This window comes from Sciurus vulgaris (assembly GCF_902686455.1).
Source record: "Sciurus vulgaris genome assembly, chromosome: 6".
Lineage (NCBI taxonomy): Eukaryota > Metazoa > Chordata > Mammalia > Rodentia > Sciuridae > Sciurus > Sciurus vulgaris.
The window spans coordinates 32,789,786-32,804,134 of record NC_136466.1 but is presented as its reverse complement, the minus strand read 5'-3'; the positions used below and the strand labels follow the sequence as shown (position 1 = coordinate 32,804,134).

Genomic DNA, 14,349 nt, shown 5'->3' with positions numbered 1-14,349 from the left:
GCGTGTGGGCGCCCGTTCCGGGAGCCTCTGGACTAGGACCGTTTCCATTTTGGCCTCTTGAACTAACCAAGAGGTTGTGTCCTTCGCGCTCAGACTAGAGAATGTGGACTAAGAGACACCGCAAGCGAAACACTACTCTGTCTTCCCCCTCCCCCGCCACTAGTTTAGATCCGGCGGGATGGGGAGAGGGACGCATCCGGGGCCAGAGATTTCAGGGAAAGGTGGTGGGATGACGTAAGATCACGTGACTGCTGGCGGCGTTGTCAACAATCCACCCCTGAGGGGGAGGGGGCGAAGTATCTAGAACCACGTGTCCCTATGACGTATTAGAACCGGTCACGTGAGAACGTCGCCTGGATCTGATTTTTCAGACAGGTCTATGGAGGGTCGTTTAACTTACGGGGCTAAGGGTGGGAGACACCTCTTTTATTAGTTGTTTTTCTTGTTTGTCCCAGGTTCAGGTTCATCGTTACCAAATGGGTCACTTGTTTTAACTTGTCTTTAAAATGGAACCAAAATATACTCTGGACTTTGCCTCTGGTTGGTTTAGTGGTTTATAAATTCTGGTCTTGTGGCAGAAAGGACGACTCAAAAGGATCCGGCTACCTTCTAATAAATGCAAAATTGAGTGCTGGGGTCCAAAGTAAAAGCTCCTGAAATGCTTCCTTAGAGTCATCAAGTGGTCTCTTTTTGCATTTTAGTGTGGTGTCTGGGGTTGGAAATTTGGGGCAATGCTAGAAAGAACGATGTAGTTGTCCAACTCTTGTTTAAAAATCCCTCAGATATGGAATTTAGTTTTCCTTAATGGGTTGTTTTTCATTTGAAGATATGTATCTAGCCTGAGATAACTCATTCCAGGTTTTTATATACTAGCAAGGCTGGTGTAGAGACTCTCAAAGTGCCCCCACTCATTTTCTCTAATCAATTCCCTTCCTCTATAGTCTCCAATTTCAGCCTTCAACATTTTGTTGGTCAGAATTCTGAATACCTAACTTGCCTATGCATTTGAGGAATTCTTCAGCTTACTAGGGAAAGAGGGTGGAATGAGGTCCTTAACATTGCCCCACGCTTACCCATGCCCTTTCTGGTCCATGGAATCAAAAAGGATTAAAGTGGGAAAAGTTCCCACTTTCCTGTTCTCCTTTCTTCAAACCTATTACTTGTTTTTAGCCTTGGTAAATAAGTTAGGCCTTTTTTTTTTTTTTTTTTTTTTTCAGTGCTGAGGACTGAACCCAGGGCCTTGTGCTTTTGAGGCAAGCACTCTACCAACTGAGCTATATCCCCAGCCCAACTCTTTTTTAAAAATACTCTTTTCTAGTTGTAGATCAATACAATACCTTTATTTTACTAATAATTTTTATGTGGTGTTTAGGACGTGTGAGTGTCTCACACCTGCTAGGCAATTGCTCTACCACTGGGCCACAACCCTAGCCCCCAGGCCTAACTCTTGATAAGTTTTGCTGTATATTCACAATGTGATTCTCAACGTCAGTATTTGTAAGATTGGATGCTGGCCAAAAAAGGGATCAGACCAAAAGCAGCTAAACAAACCTTTATTGGGATCAACACTCAGGCGAGATTCACTGGTCCACCAAGGTAAAGGGCTGGGGAAGTCCAGCTGCAGCTCCTATGGGGTGGTGTTTTTGTACTGGGGTGGGGTAGGCTCAAGGGGTGGATGTGTCTCCCTGTGGTTGGCCGGAGGCCCAGCTGGGACCTGTGTTCTTCTGGGATTAGCTGGGGATCCTGCTGAGTGACAGACTGTGCGAGATGCCATTAGGGTTTATCTGATTGGTTGCTCTTTGGTGCATGCGGGCTGCTTGATGCCCTGTCACTATCCAGTCGCCTCATACCGCCCTGACATCCTGGCCTTTTTGGTGATATAGGGCGCTGGAGTCCATCTGGCTACTTCCTGCTTATTAGGGGGCGTCGTGGGGAGAAGGCTCGGATGTGGGTTCGGTAGGGAGGCGGCTGTAATGGTGCAAGAGCATTTGGTTGTACGTTACTTTAGCGACCTCACTCATGCGTTTCCGGACAAACCTGAGAAGACAAGGAGCAATCATTAGCAGGAGTCCTATTACTAATATGGGAGTAAGGATAGGGGTCAGCCAGGTGACAAGAGTGGAATCTAGCCATTCTGGCCAGGAGCCATTTGCTTGTTGCTTCAGCCTTTCACTCAGACGTCTGAGAGCCTCGGCGTTTTTCTCTACCAGCCCAGTTTCATTGATGTAGTAACAACATTCTTCTCTTAAGAAGAGGCATGTTCCTCCTTTGTCTGCCATCAGGAGATCTAGTACTCGATGGTTCTGTAAGGAAACTTGGGCAACAGAAGTTATTTGTCTTTGTAAGGATGCCAGGGATGCAGCAGAGACCTCTACTGCCTCTTGGAGTTGCTGTTCAAGCTTCTGGGTGGCAGTGACTGCATAACCAGGTCCTCCTGCCCCCAACCTGAAGGCTTCGAATGAGGAGGCTAGGGAGAGTCCCACCACCACTGGTAGGAATATGGCCCGTTTCACTCTAGGGATGGGATTCTGAGCAAGCCAGGTTAATTCAGCTTCACTGTATAGTGTCAGCTGAGGAACTAAAGTAGAGGGCACACAGAAAGCAGAGGGCATATTGGAATCTAATTTCTTTGTCAGGGTGCCATTGCACCAGAAAAAGAATCCTGGAGGAGCAAATATCGAGGAGGAAACCTGAACAGTTTGGTTGCAAGGTACTGAGGTAGAGAAAGTGTAACAGTGGGTAAAGTTTTCTGAAGAGTCATGAAAAAGGGGAACCCCCTCCAAAGGTGAGGGGTCCCTGTGAGGTGCTGATGAAGTGTTAAGGGGGGAATTGATAGGGATGGCTGTTAGGGGGGCCCGATCCAAACCTGCACAGAGAAAGCAGTCTGTGATGTGGTTTACCCTGGACAAATTGAGAAGCTGAAGGCCTTGATATATCAGGGTAAGCCATGAGAAGGGGTCGACATTGGGATGAGCGGCCTTGTTGACTTGTCTTTGGATCTCCTTTTCTTGCTCTTGGATGGTTATGTGAACCTGAGGAACCACCTGAATATAGGCTCTCCAGATTCTAAGCGAAGCTATGGGAAGTCTGGCTCCATACCATGTGTAGAGCTTGCCGTCGGCCCCTGAAGCCCATATGGGGGCCCAGGGGTCTTTGATATTGATGGTTATAAAGTTCCATTCACCATTTGGGCCAATTAGTAATTTTCCCTCTGGGTCCTTCACAGGGCCAACGAGGTGCCTTTTACACTGGTGGTAGGGGCACCCCCCATAGGTGGTGGGCCAGTTTTTGCAGTATGTTTTGGTCTGGTCAAATAGAAAGCAAGCCATAGCAGTGGGGTTGTAAGGAGAGATATGTATAGAGTTAAAATCTACAAGGTTGAAGGTGATCTCCTGGTCACATCCTGTGGAGGAACAGTCCTTTTCTGCTATGATCTGAGAGTGGGAGTTCCCATCTTTCTGCCATGTCTCCTGGATGTAGAAATGCCACCTATAGGTTGGGATAGAGGCCTGAGAGAGATTAATGAGTAGTAGGAGTAGTAGAGGATTGATGAGAGATTTTGAGTTTGGTGGGTCCCAGCATAGAGGAGGTCCAGGACGGGGTATCTGGGACAGGTGGTTTTTTAAGGCAGGAGACATGGTGCTAGGAAGAGTGGCCTAGAAGTTTGGCCGCGGTTGGGGTGGTAAGTATAACCATATGAGGTCAGTCCAGTCTAGCGAGGTTGCAGTGACTGAGGATGTAATTCCTGGAGCAAAACCGCATCACCCGGTTGCAGAGGAACGATGGTTGATTCAGTTGGTGGTACAGCTGGAGATGAGGCTGTGGATGACACAGGGAGATAGCAGTCTGCGTGCTCCCTTAACAGCTTGTGCAAGAGTGTGAGACAGGGTAAGTAAGATGTTAGGTGGGGAGGGGTGACTGGGAAGTTTTGGTTGATTAGGAAAGGTCACCCATAGGGCAGCTCAAAAGGGCTAAGGTATGAAGAGGTTCTAGGGGCTGGCTGAATCCGGGTAAGGGCCAACGGAAGGAGATTGGGCCAGGAGAGTTTGAGTTCAATGGTTAAGTTAGTGAGATGATCCTCGAGGATGCCGTTAGCCCTTTCAACCTTACCGCAGGATTGGGGTCAGTAGGGGATGTGGAGCCTCCAGGTGATGTTGACACCTTTGGAGACTAGTGGAACACCCTGAGAGGTGAAGGCAGGACTGCTGTCTGACTGGATGGATGCGGGAAGTCCAAATCTGAGAATGATCTGCTTGATGAGGGTGGAGGCAACGGTGTCTGCAGTTTCCCTGGAGGTGGGGAAGGCTTCTATCCAGCCTGAAAAAGTATCAACCAAAGTAAGTAATGGAGCCTTTTGTATTTAGGCACGTGGGTGAAGTTGATCTGCCAGTCTTCACCTGGTCGATGGCCTCTCATCTGGTGTGTTGGGAGTTTGGGTTTGATGCCCCTTTGTGGGAATACTGTGTGAGCACACAGGGCAAGCGGAGTGGATCTGCTGGAGAATAGTTCTCATACCTGGAAGATAAAAGAGGGGTTGGAGAAACTGCAGAAGAGGCCTGGGGCCAATATGAAGAGAGTTATGAATGTCCATCAGTAAGCTGTAAGCTTGGTGCTTAGGAAGAGCAATCTGGTCCCCTAAGAGGATCCAGTTGTCATTCCCAAAATGGCCGCCCTGGGTTATTAGGTCTTCCTGCTCCTGTGGAGAATATTCAGGTTTGATTGCAGTGGATAAGAATAGGATGGGAGCTGTTGAGGACTTTGTTGCCAATCCCCATGCTAGAGTCTGACTTGTTGCTACCCATGGCTACAGGGTCTGAGGAATTTTGATGTCCTCAGCAGTGTATGATGGCAACTTGGGATGGCAGCTGAAATGCCTCTGAGAGCTTGGAAATCAGGGAGGCATTGACCACTGGTGACCCCTTTGTGGTTAGAAACCCATACTCCTTCCAAATAGCCAAATGTGAGTGAGCAATCAAGAAGGCGTTTTTGGAGTCTGTGTAAATGTTAACCTGTTTGCCTTTGGTTAGAATGAGGGCTCTAGTGAGGGCAAAGAATTCGGCTTTTTGGGAGGCAGCTGGCTTCCAAAACTGAAGCGGGTGACTACCACGTAAGTGGCTCTATGGCGTCCATAGGGACCTAGCACTGAACTGCCATCTACAAAAATGGTTAAGTCAGCTGAGGGGGTAATCAGAAAGGTCCTCACAGGGTGAGCATAGGGTCTCCATTACCTGTGGACAGGAATAACTAGTGGTTGAGGGAGGCATGGACAGTGGAAGAAGTGTAGCAGGGTTGAGAAGAGGAAGAGCGGAGAGTGATGGCAGGGTTTTCTATAAAGGGGAGATGGAATACTTGAATCCACAATAGGCTCAAGAGAGGAAGGGATTTATGGCTTACGAGGTCCTGGAGTCGATGGGTGGAGAAGTTATTGGCCAGAGCAAGGTGAGTTTTAGGGCTTCCTTAGTTAGTTCCTTAGTACCAGTGCCCAAAGGCATGGTAGCCACCCACAAATCATGGAATCAAGCTGCTTGGAGAGATATGCCACCAGTCTGTAGGAAGGTCCAGTTAGTTGAATGAGGAGGCCCGTGGCAACACCCTGTCTTTTGTCCGTGAAGAGGTGGAAAGGACAGTTAGGGTTAGGGAGAGAGAGAGTAGGGGAGGATATAAGAGCATCCCTGAGTTTGTTAAAAGAGTTAGCTACCATATTGGGGGAGATAAGGGGCCCATGAGGGGTCTCATTTGCTGCCTGGTACAGGGGTTTGGCAAGGAATGGAAAGTTAGGGACCCAATGCCTGAAGAAGCCAGCCAGACCGAGGAAGGAATGTAATCTGCCGTTTCAGGTGGCTGGAGGTCTCGGAGGGCCTGAATTCTGTCTGATATGAGGCTTGTAGAGGTAGGAGCGAGGAGTATGCCTTAAATATGTGACTGAAGAGGTGGTGAGCTGGATCTTGGCTGGAGAGACCCGATAGCCCTGAGACCCCAGAAAGTTAAGGAGCTGAGCAGTGTGAGTTTGAGAGGCTTTGAGGGATGGGCTACATAGAAGGTCATCCACATACTGTAGGAGAGTGCTGTCTCCTACATCATAAATAGCCAAATCCTGATCCCTAGGGCTTGCCCAAAGAGGTGGGGGCTGTCCCAGAATCCTTGGGGTAAAACTGTTCATGTTAGCTGTTGAGACCTAAGGGATATAGGATCCTCCCATGTGAAGGCAAAGAGGTAATGAGTCAGGGTGAAGAGGAACTATAAAGAATGCATCTTTGAGATCCAGGACTGTGAAATGAGTGGTAGATGGAGGAATGTAGGAAAGAAGAGTGTAAGGGCTAGGAACCACTGGGTGAATGGGAACAGCTGCCTCATTGATTAGATAGAGGTCCTAGACTAAGTGGTAGGCCCCTGAGGGTTTGTGTACTGGCAATATGGGGGTGTTACAGGGAGAATCAGTAGGGATGAGGAGTCCCTGAGTAAGCAGTTGGTCTATGACAGGTTTAAGTCCTTCCCTGTGGGTGTGGGAAATAGGAAACTGAGGACGTAAAGGAAATTTAGTTTGAGGTTTCAGTTGGATGAGGACTGGCTTGTGGTGGGAGGGGAGGCTATGACTGGCTTGAAGGTGTCCCAGACGTGGGGATCGATCAGGTCTGGGGGCAGCGGTAGGATAGGTGGTGTGAAGGTGTTAGAGAGTGTAAGCTCCAGAGATAGAAGGTGAGTAGTAGTAGTGTCCCTGGGCAGAAGTTGTAGGGTGGCTCCTAGGAGTTGAAGAACATCTCTACATAGGAGGGGAACTTGCCAGGAGAGAATGACCAGTAAAGAGTGTGTAAAAGGATGTCCCTCCAAGGCACAGGCTAGTTTAGCTGTTCTGTTTGGGAAGGAAGGTTTCCCATCAATTCCCATAACCGAAATCTGGGAAGGAAATAAAGGCCCAGAGTGGGAAGGCAAGACAAAATAGGTAGCCCCCTTGAGTCCAGGCTCCTTCAGTCTTCTGCGAATCCCAACAGCTCAGGAGAAGGGACTGCCTGGCCAGCACACCCCCATGTGGAGGCGCTGGGGAGGGGCCGGTCATAGGGCAGTTGCTCTAACAGTGTTTGCATGTAGGACACGGCCTGGTGGGGGGTTGTGGGTTTGGACACCAATTAGCTCAGTGACCTCTGCGTCCACACTTGAAGCAAGCCCCTGGAAGAGAGAATTGCTGGTCCCCCTTTGAAGCTCTCGCTGGAGCCATAGGCCACAGGGCAGCTACCAAGTCTTGGGATTGGAGTGTTATCTTTTTCTGTAAACGAGCCTGCCTGGCCAGTTCAGCTGATTCCTTTTGGGCATTATATACTTTGAAGCCCATTTTAACCAGATCTTGGATAGGGTTCTGAGGGCCCTCCTCAGCTTGTTTGAGCTTTTTTCTAATATCAGGGGCCAACTGAGAAATGAAGTGGGCTGCTAGCACTTCAGCCCCAAAGGGAGATTCAGGGGTCCAGTTTAGTATACTTGGTAAGGACCTCTATAAGGCAGTTAAGAAATAAGGCTGGATTCTCATCCAGATCCTGAGTAATTTCCCTCAGTTTATCAAAGTTTACCACTTTACTGGAGACTGTCTGTATGCCTACTGTGAAGTATTGAACCATGCAAATGCAATGGCAGCAATCCTGCTGGCCTTCCCAGTAGTCCTAATTTGGTTTGGTTGTTGGGACTGCCGCTACCCCGTGGGTAGGTAGGGTTATGTCGTTAGGCGGACTTGATCAGCATGATCTTGTGCTGCCTGCTGGATGCAAGCCCATTCATCTGGGGTGAGAGTGGAAGAAAGAACAACATAAACATCATGCCAGGTGAGATCATAAACCTGAGAAAGATATCTAAATTCCTTAATGTAAGTAGAAGAGTCAGCAGAGAAAGATCCTAAGCACTTTTCGATCTGGGAAAAGATCCTGGAGTAAGAATGGGACATAGACTCGCACAATGCCCTCTGTACCAGTCACTTCCCGGAGAGGGCAAAGGAGGTCTGGGTTGGGCAGTGGGAGGTCTTGATGAGATTGAGTGTGAGTGCTAACAGGAGAGAGATGGGGAAGAGGTAGGACTGTCGGTGGAGAAGGAGGGGGTGAAGCTGTGGGAGAAGAGAGATAAGAGAAGAGAGGAGTAGGGACCTTCTGGGGGAGAAGAAGGGGGAGAAGTGGAAGTGGGTGGACCTGGGAGTGGCACGGGTGGTGGAGGAGGAGCAAGGGGAGAAGAGGAGGAGGAAGTTTGGCCTGAGTAAGGAGGGGAAGGGGGGGGGGCCTGGAAACGAGGAAGAAGATGCGGAACAATGGGGGAGAGGCTTGGGACCATCTCTGGTGAGGAAAATTTGGGCAGTGGAGCAGGTAGAATAAAGGGAAGGACGAGAGCATAAATCCCAAAAAGCCTGAATGTAAGGCACTTCTGACCATTTCTGTGTCCTGCGACAGTAATTGTCCAAATCAGTGAGGATCTGAAAGTCAAAAGTTCCCTCTGGTGGCCATTTTGAGTCATTGTCCAAGACATACTGAAGCCAGTCGCTTATGGTGTGAGTCTTGGGTGAGTCCGAATTTGGCAAAATTAAAATATAGACAGCCCAAAGGAGTTTTTGTGGTCTAAGAAAGACTTGGAGGGCTGGGGATATAGCTCAGTTGGTAGAGTGTCTGCCTTGCAAACACATGGCCCTGGGTTCAAGCCCCAGCACCACAAAAAACAAAAAACAACAAAAAAAGACTTGGAGTTCCCCATGACCTTTCAGTATTACCTGAAGGGCAAACAGGAACAGAAAGAGGCATCCCAACATGCTCACCTGTGAAATGGAAACGGGAGGGCCAGAGGCTAGGTTGTCTCCTTAGCCTTTAGGGACCCAAAATGGACAGTGGGAGGCCAACCGGAGACTGGGACATTTCCACAATCTACTGGGGCCTAAATGAAATGGGTGGGACTCTGGCATGTGCGCATGACTTATGGGCAGATCTGTGTGATGGAAGGTGCAACCGAAAGGTCAAGGGAAATGCAAGGAACTTACTCCACTTCTGTAGGCCTGGGTGAAGAAAAAGGAAGCAGTGCAGGAATTGTCATGGTTCATTTGAAGGAGTGGGTGGACCTCAACACTAATGGGGGAGGTCCGAGGACCCTCTCCCGGGTTTTGGCACCAAAATGTAAGATCGGATGCTGGCCAAAAAAGGGATTAGACCAAAAGCATCTAAACAAACCTTTATTGGGATCAACTCTCAGGTGAGATTCACTGGTCCACCAAGGTAAAGGGCCGGGGAAGTCGCGTTGCAGATCCAACAGGGCAGTATTTTTGTATTCTGGGGTAGGCTCAGGGGTGGATGTGTCTTCCTGTGGTTGGCTGGAGACCCTGCTGGGACCTGTGTCCTGGGATTGGCTGGGGATCTTGCTGAGAGAAAGGTAGGTGCGAGATGCCATTAGGGTTCATCTGTTGGCATCTGATTGGTTGCTCTTTGGTGCATGCAGGCTGTTTGATGCCCTGCTCTCATCCAGCTGCCCCAGACTGCCCTAACAGTATTCTTAACATGATTTTTTTTACTTCCTGCAATAGCAATTGTAATCTTCTCCATAGCTATGGAGGACAACCTAAGTGCAGGGTTACATGCAGTGAAATGCTAAAGAGAAACTATATTTCTAAAAAGAAATCCCTGTAGCCAGGCATGGTGGTGCAAGCCTGTAATTGCAGTAACAACTTGGCTGGCTGAGTCAGGAGTATCACAAGTTCGAGGCCAGCCTCAGCAATTTAGAAATCCTCAGCAACATAGTAAGACCATCTCAAAATTTAAAAAAATTAAGAAGGGCTGGGGATGTAGCTCAGTGGTAAAGTGTACCCCCCCCCCAAAAAAAAGTCATGTTGCTTATCTAACAATTCATAACTTTATAAAACTGAATTTATGGTTTTCCAAACTACAAAAACACTTAGAAAAAATTTGGTAAATATGCTTCTTGAAGTTTGAGAGCAGTATTAGCAAGAATCACACTCTATTCTGGTCACCAGACCTGGCCTAATCTATTATGGAAAGAATAGTCTTAAAGCTCTAATTGTATACTGTAGCAATTTTGTAGCTCAGGAACTGAGTCTGGTTCTTTCTTCCTTTAACTTAACAACGAATATTTAATAAATATGCTAATTGCAATTCACTATAAGATTCACTTATAACTTTTCTTTTTTTGTAGTACTGGGGATTGAACCCATGGGCCCTCTACCACTGTGTTATATCCCCAACCCTTTTAATTTTGAGACGCACTAAGTCGCACAGGCAGGCCTCAAAACTTGAGATCCTCCTGCCTCCTCATTCACTGGAATTGTAGACTGCATGGCGCCTGACTCACCTATAACATTCTTATTTGTAGACAGAAATTATTATTTTGTTGTAGTACTGGAGATTGAACCCAGGGCCTTGGGTCTGGCTAAACTTCCCAGGCTGGCCTCAAATTTGTGATCCTACGGCCTCTGAGCCTCCTTAGTAACTGTAATTACAGGCTGTGCCATGGTGCCTGGCTAGAAATTATTTCATAATATGGCTAACTTTTAGAAAACAAAGACTATTCTAAATATTTTGGTTGATAAAAATGATGAGTATCTCTCCTTCATGTAAACTTCAACAACATAGTACAAAAACTTGGGAAGCTTTTAAAATACTAATTTCTTTACTGCCCCATTAAATCAGGATCTCTGGGAGTGGGGCAAAAGCTCTTCAGGTATATAGATGCTCAGAGGGGAACCACTACACTAGAATTAGTGGAAAATAATGTCTGTCCTCTTATTTAGGGGAAGCATAGCTATTTACATTTAACACTTTATAGAAATAGGAAAGTAAAGTCCCCATAAAGACAGCACACCCGGGAACTTGCTCTAGTATATACATGTTGCTCACTGAAGGGTGTCACTCCAAACCTGGACACTGGGTTTTTCTCTGTGCCCTTGTTCAACATATATGGTAGGACCCTCTGAACTGTCTTTCTAAAGAGAGCCTTTTAGAGTTCGACATGTAGTGAGGGAGTTTTAAAAAGGAATTACAAGATCTGGAAAAATTTAGAAGGCATATAGTAGATACCCAGGGCCTCGGCGCGTGCTAAGTACATGTTCTGACACTGAGCTATACCCAAAGACCCAGTGTGTTTGAGCTGTACAAGAAAAGTTCTTGGTTAAAGAACCATCTTATCTATGTTTTGAGGATGAATTTCAACTGCTGACATTCATATACAGAAATATTAGTGGTTTGGGAAACTCTAATCACACAAAGCTTTGGATATCTGGTTTTATGAGCTGTCTGTTTAATGACCACAGTCACCCTTTTAGGACCAACAGAAGCGGCTAGCATTCTCCCAAACAGGGACACATCTGCGACACAGGTCGGGAAAGTTTTCACCACGTTTTCCCTTCCCTAAAGGATTTGCAGTCACTTACGCTGCAGTCAAAATGTGGACGCTCCTGTTCCCGGATCAAAACGAACCTTTGAGGACTCTCCAACTGCAACAGCAACCTGCATTTCCCTCCCAGACTCCAAGCACGCTTCCACTTGGGCCTAGCTGCGGATCATTTCCGCTTCTTGCTTTTCCTTCCGGGTCGGGACCCCGCAGTTATTCCGGTCTTGCGTACTAGGGCTTGAGCGCCCTCCCCTCCCCACATCGTTGCCATGGTAGCCAGCGACCCAGGGCTGGGGAGGTTAACCTGTAAAGTAGGACCTGTGTCCGTCGCCTGGCTGGGGCTGCGCGGAGCCGGACCAGTGGGACTACAGAATGGGCTGAGGCGGCGGCGGCTGCCCGGACAAAGTCGACCAGCGGGCGTGGGGCGCGACAACGGTCCGGGATTCTGAAACGTCGGGTTTGAGGAGTGGGTGGGAAGGAGGCTTTGCTAGGACCCGCGGCATGTTGTGTGGACGACTGCACTAGTGCTGGAATCTCTAATTTGACCATAGTAGCATAGAAAGTGTGGGGACCCCGCGCTTGACGCATGGTGACAAGTAGTGAGGTGATCGGAATGACTTGAGAAAACAGGAGAATTGCCAATCTTCTGGTGAGGATTGGAGCCTGTCAAAGACAGTTGACTGCCGAAGTGGCAGAGTTCTCAAAGATATAAGGGCTTTGTGGAAAAGATTCTTATTTTTCTATGCTTCTGAATTTGAAAATAGGGGCTAACTGGGTCCAGCTTGAATAAATAAAAATGTAAACGTTTAACATTTTCCATTTTATTTCTTTATTTCTATGAAGAAATAGAAACCAGGCTTTGAAAATGGAGATGTATGAAACCCTTGGAAAAGTGGGAGAGGGAAGTTACGGAACAGTAATGAAATGTAAACATAAGGATACTGGGCAGATAGTGGCCATTAAGATATTCTATGAGAAACCAGAAAAATCTATCAACAAAATTGCAACGAGAGAAATAAAGTTTCTAAAGGTTTGCTGCTTTTGCCTTAATTGCTGTGTAAATCAAAAGATAAATTGCTATGAAATAAAAATATATATAAAAGAGTAGTTCAGTTACAACAGAATAACCGAACTTATTGCCGACATTTTGTAGTTTTATAGTGATACAAGATGTATGTGCTTGTGTACCATGTAACCTTATGCCAATATTTATGAAATCATTACTCGGAAATATCGAAATATACTTAATAAAATAGTCTATGCAAGACATTGTGCTAGTTGCTGAGATCATAAAGGGGTAAAAGGTGATTATTTCCTTGATGACTCATAATTTAATCAGAAGGAGAGTATATAAAAATAACACTGAATAAAAATGGGCTCATAATAAATGCCAAGTGATTGACACAAGTCTTATTGGGCAGGGAAGTTTTCTTGAAGGAAATGGTACACATTTGGCTTTAAAGGATGTGTCAGATTTATATAGGAGGGATGAAACTATTGAGTTTCAAGTTGGGAAACAGCATAAACTCAAAGGCTAAAGGACAATTGACAAAGAGCAAGAATAGAAAGAAAAAAGAATAGAGACATTTGCCTGTACAGGTTCCTGTGCAGAATTAAAGTTGAGGTTAGTGCAGTAGATTCTAAGCTCTTGTCTATTAAGTTAAGGACAGAGTCAAAACTTGATTTTGTAAGAGGTGAAAAGTGAAGGGGTTTTTGTTTTTTTTTTCCTCAGCACTGGAGTTTGAACATAGGACCTCACACCTGCTAGGCAAGTACCAGTGAGCTACATCCCAGTTCCTCTTTTTTTTTCTTTCTCTCCACTTTTAAAAAAATTGTTCTTTTTACATATACATGAGTTCCTTTGCTTTTTATTTTAAGACAGGGTCTTGCTGATTTGCACAGGCTGACCTCAAACTTGGATCTTCCTGCTTCAACCTCTCAAGTAGCTGGATTACAGGTGTGGGCCACTGTGCCTGCCTTCTTGTTCTTTCTTTAACTCTGTTGCAGTTAAGCTGATTTTTTTTTCTACTTCATCATTTAAAAAAAATAACCAATATGTGGCACAACATAGAGATGAACTTTAACATGTATTTTACTGTTACAACTAGTACATAAATTATTTGAAGACACCTTAACTATTCTAATTGTCTTCTTATAGGATTGTTAATTGGCTGTAATTAATTCCACTAAGATATTCCTTGGATTAGTTAAATATAAAAAGATTACCAAAATGACTTAATTTGAACTACATCTTTATGTTAGAATTTCATTGAATAAATTATAGATAAATAGCATGTTTGTAGAAATACCTAGTAATGGAGAAAAATAAAATTAAGCAACTTGAAAAGGAGTAATGAAGCATTTTGGGGTGTTTCTTGTTTTCATTCTGAGAAGCTACCTCTGGGCACAGTGTTGCAAAGATGTAATTCTAGTAACTGGGGTTGCTGAGGCAGGAGGATCTCAAGTTTGAGGCCAACCTCAGCAACTTAGCAAGACCCTGTTGTCTCATAGTTAAAATAAGAAAAAATTAAAGGACTGGGGGTGTAACTCTGGCAATACATAAGACTAGACAGGAAGCCAGTAATTTTCCTTAGGTAAGGGATTAAAATTGTTGTGTCCAAAAGCAGTCATTTCTGTCATTGCTGCAGCACTCTGGTGTCTTTCCAACCAGGGGAATTGGAAGAAAAAATGAGAAAGGCATTGTATTTTAGCATGTTTTTCTATTAGTCATGTTTCAAGGATTTTGATCTCTGTAGTAGTTAGGGAGAGAAGAAAAATCAGCATTGTGCCACTGGAATAAAGGCAAATTAAAAAAACAAAAGTATAGTTTTCTAATGAATTCAATATCAAAAATATACCCTTTAATTTTTAGCCAAATGAATGAATATTTTTGGTAATTTGAAAAAATGGTGAAGTATTTCAGAATTGATTGTGATAAGGTCAATGTAAAAATAAATTAACCTCATTTATTTTCTAAGGACATATATGCTTTGT

At 45.6% G+C, this 14,349-nt stretch overlaps 1 protein-coding gene across 1 annotated transcript in view; it reads left to right on the top strand.

The window, feature by feature from the left end:
• Positions 1-11,652: 11,652 nt before the first annotated feature.
• CDKL3 (cyclin dependent kinase like 3) overlaps positions 11,653-14,349 on the top strand; it is a 42,196-nt gene continuing 39,499 nt past the window's right edge. Inside the window, exons 1-2 of the mRNA XM_079144157.1 lie at positions 11,653-11,790; positions 12,199-12,385. Coding sequence (XP_079000283.1) covers positions 12,221-12,385 — 165 coding nt within the window. The 5' untranslated portion in view covers positions 11,653-11,790; positions 12,199-12,220. The remainder of the gene's footprint in view (positions 11,791-12,198; positions 12,386-14,349) is intronic.